Source organism: Falco peregrinus, chromosome 6, assembly GCF_023634155.1.
Source record: "Falco peregrinus isolate bFalPer1 chromosome 6, bFalPer1.pri, whole genome shotgun sequence".
NCBI classification, from domain to species: Eukaryota; Metazoa; Chordata; class Aves; order Falconiformes; family Falconidae; genus Falco; species Falco peregrinus.
Genome location: NC_073726.1, coordinates 11,078,853 through 11,093,069, shown reverse-complemented (window position 1 = coordinate 11,093,069; position 14,217 = coordinate 11,078,853). Strand labels below are relative to the sequence as shown.

Genomic DNA, 14,217 nt, shown 5'->3' with positions numbered 1-14,217 from the left:
GAGATTTTAGTAAATTACCAGTGATTATTAATGCCTAGAAGCCAAGAGACTTAACAGAGCACTGGGAAGAACAGGAAGGAGAATAAAAATTTAAAAAGGTAGTTGTCCATTTAGGATAAGAATCTATGGTCCCCAGCAGGACTGTGTGAATAAGCAATTCATGCCTAGAAGCCAAGAGACTTAACAGAGCACTGGGAAGAACAGGAAGGAGAATAAAAATTTAAAAAGGTAGTTGTCCATTTAGGATAAGAATCTATGGTCCTCAGCAGGACTGTGTGAATAAGCAATTCATGCAGGACTGTAGGAGTGGTACTGTAGCTGACACAGTATACAAGACAGAAGTAGGATAGTTTAATTATACTGTGATAGTATAAATGTTTTAAGATCACTTGCTGAGTAGCTCTTATGATGTTCTGTGATTAAAAAGTTGTTCTACTTTGTGATTCTGCCAAATCAAAATCTGTCATGTCGTGTGGTGTCCGTGTCCCGTCCCGTCCGTCCCTCTCCCCGCCTTCCAAACCATTCAGCAGGTAACTAAGGATGTGTTTCATGTGCACACACATGCTCAGGTTCCCTCAGGGGCCTGTTTCTCTGTGACTTGGTGAGAAAATAAGAAAAAAAATCAGACCAAAGAGAAGTCAGAAAAAAAATCAGACCAAAGAGAAGTGATAGCTATAAGTCATGATAACATAATTAGTGAAGGCAAAAGACTCTATCTATACTGTGAAATAAGAGACCAGCTGGCATGGCACAGAACTCTTCTGTACCGCTGAAGTCTCTTCCCTCACAGGTGGAAAAAACAGTGTGGCTGCATTCACATCACCTACTGGGAATGGTCTCTGCCCTGTGTTCACCCCAAACTGCCAAGATTGTGTCAAATAATGCAAGTTGGCCTGAGCTAAAAGCATACCTGGCATCCAGTTAGCCATATGACAGTATGTGGCAGTGCTCAAGCCTTTGGCTCTGTTTTGTTGGTTCTAGATAAAGCCAGAGAGTCTTCCGAGGGTCACGTCTACTTAAGCTCTCAAAGAGCTTTCAAAATCCACACACAACCCTAACACTTCCTCGAGTGTGCAGGTTGCCGGGAGGAAACAGTGGTAGTCCAGAAGCGGGGAAGTAAGTTGCAAAAACTTCCTGCCATAGAGATTCTTGCTGTTTGGTGATTCCCAGGAGCCTGATTCTGTTACTCCTTCTGCACTGCTAACACATAAACTAGCAGCGAGAAACAGCATCTTGTTCTTCTAGGAGCTGTACAAGCAAGGGAGAAGGCAGGCCCAAACATCTCATAGATGCTTCCAGAGCTTGTTTCTTCTTCCCCCCCTACCCCACCCCCTGCAATCCTGCTTAATTATTAATAAAAATTAAAAGACTGCCCTTTGCGAACCACTGACTGCTGTCATCTGTAGGGTATGATGTCAGGGTTGTGCTTACTGACTGTTCTTCTAGTCTCCTGACGCAGGTTTTCTGTTGGCCCACAGGGGGACAGGGTGCACCCTGGCCCTGAACAGACCAGCCTTAAGAAATTGAGTTCAAGCTTCCTGCGTTCCGGTCAAGTGTGCTAGTGAGTCAGACAGCCTTTGGCAAAATTAAAGAGAATTTTGAGCAACAGATTTTCAGAAAGTTTTGTTTCTTCCTTCCAAAGAGGTAGTTAATTGCCGTAAGAATTGCACAACTCATTTCTTAGTTTATGTCTATTTGGATAATTATACTGTCTATCAAAGGATTTACAGCTAGCCACTTTCATATTGAGAACCTTTTCCTGTCTGTCATGTTACGCAACACGAACATTCATATTAATCTTCCAAAGGGTTTCATCCCTGATGCTAAATAGTATTTGAAATCTCTTCTATTTGCCAAAGAGCACCATCCATTTTAAGACCCAGATTGTACAGTGCAGTTCTAGTAATCTTACACGTTACAAGCTTGTTTTTGTTGAATAACATTGTGTTCATTTCATATTCTTCCTCTGGGAATGAACAATTCTGTAACACACGTCTTTCAAAATAAAACAAAAATCCCATTAGCAGTAATATCTTCTTGACTTGAATTTAATCTTTTCTGTATTTCTTGTGTACTACAAAATAAAATATGGAGCTCTTTTTGTCTTAATCCTCAAGAAAATTCTCTTGGCATTATGATAACACCAGTAACATGTTTCTTATTTCAGAACAATGAAACATGAACAGTATGTATTGTCAGTAGGACTTTGTAGCTCTCTTTCAAAGGTGCCAAGACCCTCACCTCTTTTTAAAGCCTGGGGAAAATCACAGTATTAACTTCATTGCTATGCACTTTTTATTAAGTCCAGAAGATATTAGTATAAAGTGTACAAGAATTTTTATGGTTAGATTTAGTTTATTTTCATATAATTGATGTAAGCTGCCAATGTTCCTTTTTATAATTTTTTTTATGTGGGGCAATTATTTTCAGTTATTAAAGTTAATAAAAAGTTTGGGTTTGCAAGAAGATACTTTATATTCCTTTGGCAACAGTACTCAAAAAATAGCTGGATGTTTGAGTGAATAGTGCTAAGAGTAGTTTCCACTGTTTACTAATTTCAATAAGCAAAGGGTGTGTTGAATATGCAAAAGGCGTTTTATTTGATTTAAAAACCAAGTAACTACCAAGACTGACAAGTTCCAGTTTCTCAAGATTAAAAAAAGGCAAAATTATTTTGTTCTTCACTTGAATGACTTGTATCAGAAAAACAATTCTGTACCATCTGTTGTTTGGGTTTGGGTTGTTTTTTTCTTACATGAAATTGTTAATCAGCACTTGAGGAAATTCCCCAATCTCTTCACTATCTCATTAGGCACAATTTCAATCTTTCTGTGATAAAATATTCATTTCTCTGACAGGGATGAAAACTTTTAATGGCAATATTGTCTAAAGTTTGTCTAAATGCCCGTAGGAAAATACACAACTTCCAACTACTGTAGTTCTATGTATCTTTTGTAATTCAAGCAGTTTTCAAGCAATGTCATTTTCCTTTCATTTCTTCTTGATTATGATCATGATTATAATCACAGTGGAATAAGCAAGGAGAATCTTTTACCTGTTTAATGGCCTTGTTGTCCAGATAGATATTTTTTTTACCACTTCAGAGGGAATTTTCTGTCCAAATCTAGTCTATCCATCTCTCTTGAGTTTCTATCTACTTGACTGAGTCCTTGCAGCAGAGATGCAGCAGGGATATTTGAATCTGCTTGCTTTGTTCTTTTCATTTCTGGATGGCTTCATCATTGCCATTTTACTGAATTAACCGTACCTGGTAAGGTGACTGAAAATGAGAGTTTCTCTGTGCTAACATATAATATAATGGAAATTGCTTATGCATGTGCATGCTGGTTTTGAACAGTTCATAGGAGTGATCAAGGAAAATAAACCTGATGAAGTGATGTACAGGGAGAAATGTCAGGCTATTTGTGCAGATCAATTTTTATAATGATTATTATAAGAAAAGCTTAGAAAATAATAAAGTGGTAATGGCTGTCAGTGGGAGTTACACCATTCGGGATTCTTTTTCAACAAATATATATGAATCTTAGTGAGGCAGTAGCTCCAATAATATGAACAGCAGATTGCTATTGCAGTTCTAGCTGTATTTGTATCTATAGACATAATGAGTATCAGCTGGCAGTCTTGAAGCCTCCTAGAAGTTACATGACAGCAGTGCTTTAGAAATGACCCGACCCAATGACAGAGAAGACCCTGAGCAGTCATTTGAATTTCAGTTTTTCTTTACCACCCTATATCTTTGAAACACAGCTGTCAGAGAATGTTCGTTTTCTTATCCATGATTTAAACTGATGCCTTGAGTCCTGTATTAGGTTTATGGGAGCAGAGTTGAGAACCCTCTTTAAGAATAGTTAATCTCACACATGCAGAGACACAGTAAAAGCCAATTTAAATTTGCAAAGGTCACACATCCATCCATGAAGGAAAAACTTCACAACTATGTTACACTGAATTATAAATAAGTGTTAATCAATTTTGAAAATTAAAATTTCAGCTGACAAGCACTTAAAAATTAATTTGAACCATTTAAAAATGGAGTCATTGAAATCATTGGATTCACTGAGGATCTATTTAAAGATCCTTTGGATCCGTAAGATCTTTAAATAAACAGAACCATTTAAAAATAAATTCTAATTAATGTTGTAAGAATACCTATTGGCAGATACCCTGTGAGCACAGAAGACCCTGAAACCTTCAGAGAAAGAAGTAATCGTGCCTCCAAGCCATCCTGGGCAAGCAGTGGGTGTGCAAACCCATCCTGTCACAGATGCGTCTTGCGAGGTTCAGCTCCCTTCTTCAGCTGACACAAGCGGTGAACACACTGCACACGTGCACCCTCGCACGCACACACAGCATCATGCTGTGTTGCCTGCCGCGGTGACAATCCCAGCCAAGCTCTGAGCAGTCCCTACCCCAGGGGAGAAGTAGGCAGCACGTATCTTCAGCCAAGGTCCGGGGGCCCGCGTGCCAGAAAAGTGATCTGAGGCATGGTCTTGTCCCAAGTAGTTCTCATTTAAGTGGTCATTCAGATCTAGTATCCCTCCTATTAAACTGAAAAGCTGCTGCTGCTTACCTTCCTGTACAGATACAGACACTGTAATTAATTCAGTGGCTTAGCACTCTCTCCATATATAAAGCATGTCTTCAAAGAAGAGTGTGGTGTCTAAATTACAAATTAACAGTTTTAGGTTGAAGATCTAAATGCTGCGATGAAAGGTATAAATTAAATAATCAGGTTAACTTTGAGTGATGGAACCTTTGTCTGGAAGTTTGAAATAGTCATCACTTTTCTCATTAACAAGTGATAATTAACAAGACATGATTGTTAACATTAGATTTAGTCATGAAGGCTTTCATTGCTGATGTAGAAGCAGATAGACTGCCTATTTATGAGTTTTATTACAGGTTAAGTCAACTGCTATGAATTTGTCTCCCAAATGTGCTAAGGGTATAATTTATTTTCAGCCACAATTAACTTGTTAAAGATTAAAGATACAGTGGCTCAGTGAAGGATAGTGAATGTATGGCCTATTATGAAGACATTTTAAGTACTGCTTTAGATGTGAAAGCCATTATGCTAATTGAATTCTTTTTAGCTCAATCTTTTCTTAAGCAGGGAGGTGACAAAATTCTGTGATGTTAGTCCATAAACTTTATGTATGATCATTGTTAATAGGCAGTAGGCATTAGAGGGAGGACATTTTTTGGGTTTAGGGCATTAGTGTCAGGCTGGTTGGCATGCTTGGTTGTTTGGTGCTGTTTTTAATAAACACAGTACATCAGCATTCACTGTGCCTAGCAGGCAGGACCAAACTTGCCAAAAGTGTTTAGTGATCTGAAGTACCTTGATACCTGCTTACCTCTCAGACATTCTGCACAGAGTCCTTAGATTAACTCTTTGAGTATTATGCTAGCATTGAGACAGCCTCTCTCACCTCAGCAGCCGCTAACTCTATGGGGTGCTAATGTATAGAGCCTCTTTAAAAATTAGAAAGATGTTCCCAAGCACATCCTGAATGTGTTCTCGGTCTGCATCCCAAAATTGCCATTTCTAAGTAAAAATAAGTACATAATGAATAGTCTTACTCCAAACACGTCATGCAAAGCCAAAGCTTTTCCATGAACATCACAAATAGGTTTTTAGAGTATTCTAGCTGGGCTGCAAATTTAATCGTCATGTGAATCACCAGAACTATTTTGTGTGCCACATTTTCCCCTTTGATGTAGCTGTCTGCTTTTTCTTGTGTTTTAAGAGAATCTGCATTGTTCATAGACAGAAGATTCCCAATGCATTGCAAGAGTATGGGCATGTTTCCCACAGGCTTAATTCAAATAAGCTTACCAAAGGCTTGATGATCTACATTATGGTTCTGGAAAGAATGACAACATCCACATATTCCCTACTTATTTCTCAAAGTAGCTTCAAAATTTCTTTTTATGAGTAGTTTTATCAGTGCAGTGATACGAGAACAGTACAGAAGAATTTAAAATAACAGTGATGACACAACATATCAATCGATCATACAATAGCTTCAACCAACAGCTTTGAAGAAGCAGAATCTTGTAAATAAAAGATTAATGAGATTCATATTTTCCTGATGCAGATATTTCTTTTAAAATTTAATGATTACCAAATAATATTTCAAACAGATTAAGTGACCCAGAGTAAAGATTCTCATTAGCATATCTAATCATATGGAGATTTTTTAATTAAGGAGGCTTTGCAATGCTTACAGCAGCAGTTGGTTATTTAGTACCTTGAATAGCTTGGACTCTTAACAGATGCTATTCTTATTATCTTCACATCTGGATTACAGCACAGATACAAATAACATTGTGGGTCATAGTTAAGGTTGATTCCATTTGTATTCATACTTCAGTGTTTTGGCAACAAAGCTAGCATCTTCTGGAGTTATAAATTCCGCTGTTCCTGTTTGTCAACTTTGGGAAGTCCTCCTTGGTTAAGGTGTCCCTCAGTGTTGCAATTACATTATCAAAAAAAATGTTTAGCCCCAGTCATAGTAGTTTCAGAGCCACCGTTTTGTCTGTTACAGGGCGTGTTGTCTTTTTTTACATTTCGGTGTCTGCAGTAGGATCTATTTATGGATTACCAGAACCAATTTTGTGCACTGCTCCATCTTCAGGCTAGCATAATCACATGAAAGGGGAAAGTAATTATGTGTGCAAATTTGGATAAGCAAGGAAGACAATGGCATTTTTTATACTTGGAGTTGTGCAGCATCTACAGTAGCTCCTCCTGATGCAGAGCTCTTCTTTCAGCTTTCACTATGACTGATGTGTGCTCTGTCTTCTGCCTCTTGTATAGGTAAAGATCCGTGAACTATGTATTATGCTGAGTTAATGTAGTATCTTCAAGTTGTATGCGTAGCTTGGTGGTCTTGGCGGAATATTTGTATTATAGCAGTAGTATCTGTCAGTCCATGAAAACTAGTTTTCAAAACCATGATTTTCTTTCCTACTCAGTAATGCCAGAATTCCAAAAGGTCTCAGATAATGTGTTTTGGTTTGGGTATTTTTGTAATGTTTATTTATGTTTCTTCCCCTCTAGGAAATGTTTCCAGACTGCTCACTTTTATTTAGAAGATAATACATCACCTCGAGTGATTTCTGCTCCTCCAGCTCCAGTCTTCCCAGTCTCAGGTATTTTTTGTCAACTGTTCTGTGGATTGGTGTTAGCTGTTGGAAGATGTGCTTTGTATGTGTCCATATGAATTCTTCTGTAACATCTATAAACCAGAGATTTGTACCCTCTTATACTAACAAGAACAGGTGCACCTGACATAGGCAGAGACTAGTATTACTAATATTCTCTCCTGTAAGTAACACAGAAGAGAAACATCCTCACTTTACAGAGTTGGCTCAAAGATACGCTGTGCCTTCTGGCCATTTGAGATGTAGCCTCACTGGAAATGGCTGCTAGTGAAGATACCTGAGCTACACTCAATACCTCTAGTTCACTGTCACAAAGTAGATGATTACACCAGCAACATAGTCTGCTGTATTTCTGCCTTTAATTGAATTTGTCACCTATGTATAGAACATGACCTATTCTTTGTACCAGCAGGACCAATATATGCCTCATCTGTCTGCATTTCATTTGCAATTAGTTTTTCTTTAGCTTACAGATTTTACTAGCATAGTTACTACAGGTAAAGTTCTCTGTGAGCCTCTCATAAAAATGATATACAAGTGCAGAATATTATTAGCATCTTCTGGTTCCATATCCACCACAGTTATTTGGAGAAACTCTTTCTTTTCTTTCCTCCTCAAAGAATACCAGAGGAGCCTGTGAAGCCCTCCCAGCTTTTTTAGTCCGAGTAGGATGAAAAGTACCTTAAATAGATTAATTCTGCAGAAGATCTCAGGCCATGTTTTCACCCATGAGAAAAGGATATATTGTTCCACAAGTAATCCTTCTGCAAACTGCTGTTACACAGGAGAATGGGTTCTCTTGAAATGGCTAAGGGAAGCAAAATCAGCCCTTGTGTAGATAGCTAGTAAAAGCATTTAATTATATAAATCCCAAACATAAGGCTTCTGTTGTAAATTAATTGTAGGCATCATTAAATGCCTCTTGTATTGATTACCATTATTAGGAGATGCATAACTTTTTCTAAATGGTTAATAGGCAGGGATATATCTTGATCACAGAAAACATGATTATATGTGAATGTCAAGTGGCAATCATTGTAGGAAATCCCTGCTCTTACTCTCTGCCATTAATTATACTGTAGTACAACTGTATAATTTTCTTGCAATTTTTCCTGACCAGCTCACCGCAGGGAAGCAGTGTTTTCCATTGTCACAAGACAGAATTGCACTTACAGTTATTCTGAGTGCTTGAAATATGTGTTTCAATGCTGCAGGTTTTCCTTCTGAAATACTAATAAATATTAACTTAAAGAGAAAAGTGTTTCTACGTGCCTGAAAATACATTAAATATGTTATGGGGAAAAGCTGCAAGCACTGCAGAAATATTTTTCTTTATTTTGCATGCAACAGATGTCAAGAGAGCAGGTTTTATGTTTTCTATTGCACAAGTGTTTCAGCAGTGTAGTTTTACAACAATTGAGACTAACTGCAAATAATACTGGCAAAGAGCATAGAGCAGGAAAAGCATTTTGTAACTGCTAAGTTTAAAATTTTTGTTATGACTATGACTAAAAGCACATTCAACAGATCTCATTATATATTAAGTTTTTCTTTTGTGGGGTTTCAGTAGCAGAGATAGGAGAATTGCAGTTGTTCACAGAAATTGCCCTGACACTTCACAGCATAATTCAATGATGCATTGAGAACAAATAATGAATTACATTATAATAATGAGTTAGGGCCCACTATTAACCTCTAAGTAGCTTGAAGTGATACCTGCCATCCATATATAAAATATATTCCTGGAGTCAGAAGTGACTGAATTGGGAGCTTAGCACTGGCAAGGAAATACAACAATAATTAGACCAAACCCGAGATCTCTTTCTCCCTTACTGGCCTTGCTCTTATGGTCATTTACCTTCCCTTTTGGTTTTGTGTTTGCAAATCACTAGAATAAACACTTTATTCCAAGTTTCATCTCCAAAGTGTGAAGACAGTGTTACACATTTGTTCAGCTTCTCTTAGGCTTAGTAGGATAAATTCACTTTTTTTATTCAGATCTATTCATGTAAGTGGAAGACCAGATGGATCTCATATACAAATAAAAAAATTCTTGGTAACTGAAAACTAAAATTATTAAGTGCCCTAAATGCTGAACATCTGTTTATGTAAATAACACATCCCTGTTCAATGTTTTTGATGTTTCGTTCTCATATAAACCAGTGATGAAATTATGAATTGTGAAATAGGCTTTAAAAAAAAAATATTCTTCAGAACCAAAACTAGCTGAAATAATATCATCCTTTAACAGGTAATTAACAGAAGAGACGACTTTGTCACGTAGCTTATTTGCAGGAAACAAGTTTAAAAGTCCCCAAGGTTTTTGACATTATCCCTAATGAATGTTCTACAGAAGAGTGTTTTGCTGTATTTGTGTAAAGTAAAAAGGAGATGTCCTGAAATATAAATAAACATCAGATGGAAAATTCAGACTCAGTATCAGGACCCAGAAGTTACGTAAATCACATATATTGGTTGAGATTGTAGATACTGTCTTTGTGGGTATCCAGAAAGTCTTAAATTTGAATCGTTCACTTAAAACTTGAAGTATAAAGCCTGATGTGAAAATTTGCAGTCAATACTCCCAGGATCTGAAATAAAATTATTATCAGTAGGTCATCATAGGATCATGGAGAGAATGGGGGGAAAAGTCCCTACTGGAAATACTGATGCAATAAAAGATGAAAATTAGGTATTGTTTCCTTTGGATGCCAATGGCAACATGCAACACATCAGTTAAATTTTTTTTACTGGCATAATGTTGCATTAATTCAGTAGGTTTGGGACTATGCGGCTCGTCCATGTGCTGTATCAAGAGCCCCAGTGCAACACTAATCAGCCTAAAGTACCCAGACGGCTCTGCCCGATGATCATTCTTTATCAGTATTACTCAGTGCTCTGCTCCTACCCTCCCTTTGGTAGCAAACTGCTAATCCTCCCATTTCCCCTTGACTTCACAGAGAGTTCCGAGTGCTCTTCAATTTACAGATGAGCTCAGCTTCTTGCAGAATCAGCACCTTGCTTTTGGGTGCTTAAAGACAGAGCAAGACCTAGCAAGGCATTTTCTATATCTCCTTTCCAATAGTCATTTAGAAATGTGCAAGTGTTAGAGAATGATTTTAGAAATGTTAATGGTGTTAAATAGTGTTCTTATTTTTGTGAGAGTTGTATATCCAAAGTTCATGCCAAAAAATTTATTTCAGGATATTGTGTGGATTGCCTACATATAAACTTCTTTGTATGTCACTGGCTTTTTATTCTTCATAAATATATTTTTTGTCTTTTCCCACCCCTAAGATGATGTTGGAGCAATTCCAATAAAGCATTTTCCAAAACATGTTGCAGATTTACATGCAAGTAATGGTTTTTCTGAAGAATTTGAGGTATGGCTTTATGACGTCATCTTTCTTCTTAGCATATACAAATAATGTTAAGTTTAAATGCCTGGAAACACAGAACTGGGCATTACATTCTGACTTGGTGACCAGTTTCATAAATGAGTGTGAATATAAGTACTGTGAGCCCGGTAAGGACTGCTTATGCGTAAAGGCTATGGAGATTTATAAAAGCTAACAGGACTGGGATGCAAATGGCAATGTTTATCACTGTGATAAAATAATAAATGAGTGTGTGAGTAAACTGTGCAAATATAATGCAATCTGTGTGGTTGATCAGATACAGTTGTAGATCTAAAGCTTTTCCAACACTAATGCCAATTGAATTTTTCAGAAGCTACCCCCATTTGCATGTTCCATTTACAGAGAAAAAAAATGGAAGTATAATGAGTACACGTGGCAAGACTTCTGATTAACAGGGGAGCTAATGTAGTCTTCATATGTGGTAGTGAAAGCTTTACAGTTCCTTTCCTAAAGTATATGGTTCATAATAAGAGGTATTTCAAAATTTTGAAACATGCTCTCATCATATAATGTTACTGTCACCATATGTAACTAATGAACTTCATTGTTTTTCACATTCATATGCATTACAAGAAATTTGAAAATAGATCAATATATTGGTTCCTTGCAACGTTCTAACTTAAGCCACATAAAATAAACATTATAAACCCAAACTCTGTAATTAAAGCTGTGCTATTAAAAGCCTTCACAAGTGATTTCTAACAAAATTAGTCATTTGAGATGGAAACAAACTTTTTAATTGAGCTCTGTTAATTTAAAATATGATTGTAATATTACTGCTGCAAAAACAAGAAGACTGAAAGTAAAAAAAAATCATAGTTTTACATCTTTTGGTTTTGTTTTTTTTTCCCCAGCCACTGTATTGTGATCTAATGGACCAAAAATACCATGTCATTCACCTAACCTTCCTCATCAGTATTTCTTCTCCAATTCATAGAACATTCAGAATATCCATCTGATTGTGGGACCAAACTTGTAAATACCTGTGAAAGTCCAGTACATGTTCATACGTTACATGTGCATACGCACTGACAGGCCTGGGCTCCAGCTAGACTGGCCGTTAATAAGAGCTGATGCTGAAGGACTGTGTGTAAATACAATGGTAACAAAGTTCTTTCACCATCAGTGAGGGCAGCGATACAGAAATCAAATTGTTCATGCTAAATTGTTCTTTTCCTGAAATTTTTTTTTTCCTAAATAGCAGCAGTGATCCAGAGACCAAATATAGTACATCTTACTGAACTACACCTGCACCATCTGAAACATTTCATGCTTGTTTTAACTATTAAGAAAACCTCAGTGTCCTCATCATTCCTTGGAGACCTGTTCAGCTTTACAGCCTACCCTAGAATTAGTGTCCTGATCTTTTCTCTACTGATAAAGAACTTAGAAGATACGGAAAAACTGAAATACAGTCATTGTCTTTGCAGAGTCCGCATATATTTGAAGTACAGGGGTGGTTCAAGTTTTTTATTTATATTGCTATGAAACAACTCATATTTGAAATTTTCAGACTGGTAACAACTTTTCATATATATTTTTAAATAGCTGAACGTGACTAATATTAAAATAAATCCTAAAAAGTCTTGGGAAACACTATTATTATTATAGTACTTTCAGTGATGGTAGCATATTTCCTCGTTAAGTAATGTGGACCTTATAAATGCTTCAGTTTCCCATCAGTTAATCAGTAAAATAAAATAAATTAACTTTGTGTGTCTTATAGACTTTGTGCCTGTCTTCTCAATCCTGTCTCTGTCTTTATAAAAACATTGGATTCATTGAGAAACTTCTGGCAGACTGAGGGCTGTAATGCTGTCCTTCACCAGAGCGCCATGAGTCTGTCTGAGCATCACACTGTCCTGCTCCAGTACAGGTTTTACAGCTGAATGCAAAGAGAGCAAAAGCATTCCCTAGAGAAGCTAATGCAATTATAAGGACCAATAACAAATCCAATGAACAGTTAAATATATAGATAATCTGGCTAAAGTCAGTGATGTTGCTCATATGTGTAAGCTTTTGCCAGCCTAAGGTGTGACATTAAAACTAAAGATAGGAAAACAGATGTCAGTATTTTAACAGGAAAATCACCTCTTGTTTCCTTTAAGAGTTATTTCAAAATATTCAGCTTTGTTGTTATTATGGAGATATATATTGCATGACCATAACTGTTTTCCATATAGTAATTGTAATTTATATAAACACTTTTATCCATTTGTTCTGTGCTGTGGAATTTGATTTTTTTTACTTTTTTTGCATTCATTCCCTCATTAGACACTGAAAGAGTTTTATCAGGTAAGGAATTATTTCACTGCATATTTTTTTTTTAGCAATGAAGTAGTTGTAAAATGTCATAGATAATTGGGTGTAAGGTTGTGGTTCTTTTCATGCTGACTTACTGTATTTTAAGACATACTATGTATCTTAATACTTACTAAAGTATGACATACTACTTTTTTTTTTAGGAAATCCAGAGCTGTACTGTAGATCTAGGTATTACATCAGACAGCTCTAATCACCCTGACAACAAGAATAAGAATCGATACATAAACATCGTTGCTTGTAAGTAAATGCATCACTTGGTGTTCTTAGTTATTGGTAAGAAATAATTATAGACAAGTATGGATGTATATATTATTATTAGAGGGGGAAAAAATTACCTCTACGCTGAAAGCTCTGGCTATTTTTCAGCAAAATGCTTGGTGAGGAGTAGCATGAGATTTCACATTTCTTCAAGGTAGTCCTGTGGCGTTCTGCTGCTTTGGTGAGCATGTGTTAGCAAGACATATTTGTGTCTCCTGTGATGACCCAAAGGGAGTTGGGAGATCTCATTATAATGCCATTATAAAGCCAAAGAAGCTGTGTTTTGATTGCCAAAATTAATCCATCTTTTATCCATCTTTTATCTGGAATAATGAAGATTTATCCTCTCTAGGAGCTTTACAATCCCTGGATATATTTACTGTCATGTATAAATGTAAATGTACTGAGTTTATGTTGTATTGTTCCCTGCCACAGTGATAGATATTAGCCAGGACACATTTTTCCATTGCATCTCCCTCCTTCACTGTGCCAGATTTTTCTTCTCTGAAGCATATCTATGCCGTTTCATTGATCTCTCTTTGCAGCTAATGCCTCTGGGCTTTTGATCACTTTGGTGGCTTAATATATTTTTCTTAACTCTCTAGTATTTCAGCTTTGTTCTGATAGGAAGAAGCTCTAAATTAAACATATGTGCAGTATTCGGTGTTCCTAGAACTTAATAGAAAAAGAGACAATATCAGCCTATCTGGCAGAAGACAATGTAAACCAGCAGCAAGAAACCCAATCCACCTGCCTGAAGATACCTCTAGAGGGATGGAGAGTCAGGGATTTTCCTCTGCCATGCTGTGTTTGTACCTGATCCTACAAAAGGTGCCAGCCCAGCAGCTTTTTTGTCACAGGGCAGTGCACAAGCAGCTTAGGTAGCAAGAATTGTCCTGTGCAACTGAGTCACGTCCCTAGTCCTTATAATCAGTGCAGGCTACAGAAAGCTTCAGCTCCCCCTGAGGTATCTACTGCTGAGGCTCTTCAGCTGACCAGCTTCTCCAGGGTCCCTTTGCTCTCC

At 36.9% G+C, this 14,217-nt stretch overlaps 1 protein-coding gene across 5 annotated transcripts in view; it reads left to right on the top strand.

Annotated features, from left to right (window-relative positions):
• Positions 1–14,217, top strand: part of PTPRZ1 (protein tyrosine phosphatase receptor type Z1) — a 144,932-nt gene that overhangs the window by 112,249 nt on the left and 18,466 nt on the right. For 3 of the 5 annotated variants that reach the window (XM_027794004.2, XM_055809025.1, XM_055809027.1), the window contains exons 14-17: positions 7,088–7,179; positions 10,489–10,574; positions 12,885–12,905; positions 13,076–13,172. In XM_027794004.2, coding sequence (XP_027649805.2) covers positions 7,088–7,179; positions 10,489–10,574; positions 12,885–12,905; positions 13,076–13,172 — 296 coding nt within the window. The remainder of the gene's footprint in view (positions 1–7,087; positions 7,180–10,488; positions 10,575–12,884; positions 12,906–13,075; positions 13,173–14,217) is intronic. The other 2 variants (XM_055809026.1, XM_055809028.1) reach the window with 1 other exon arrangement.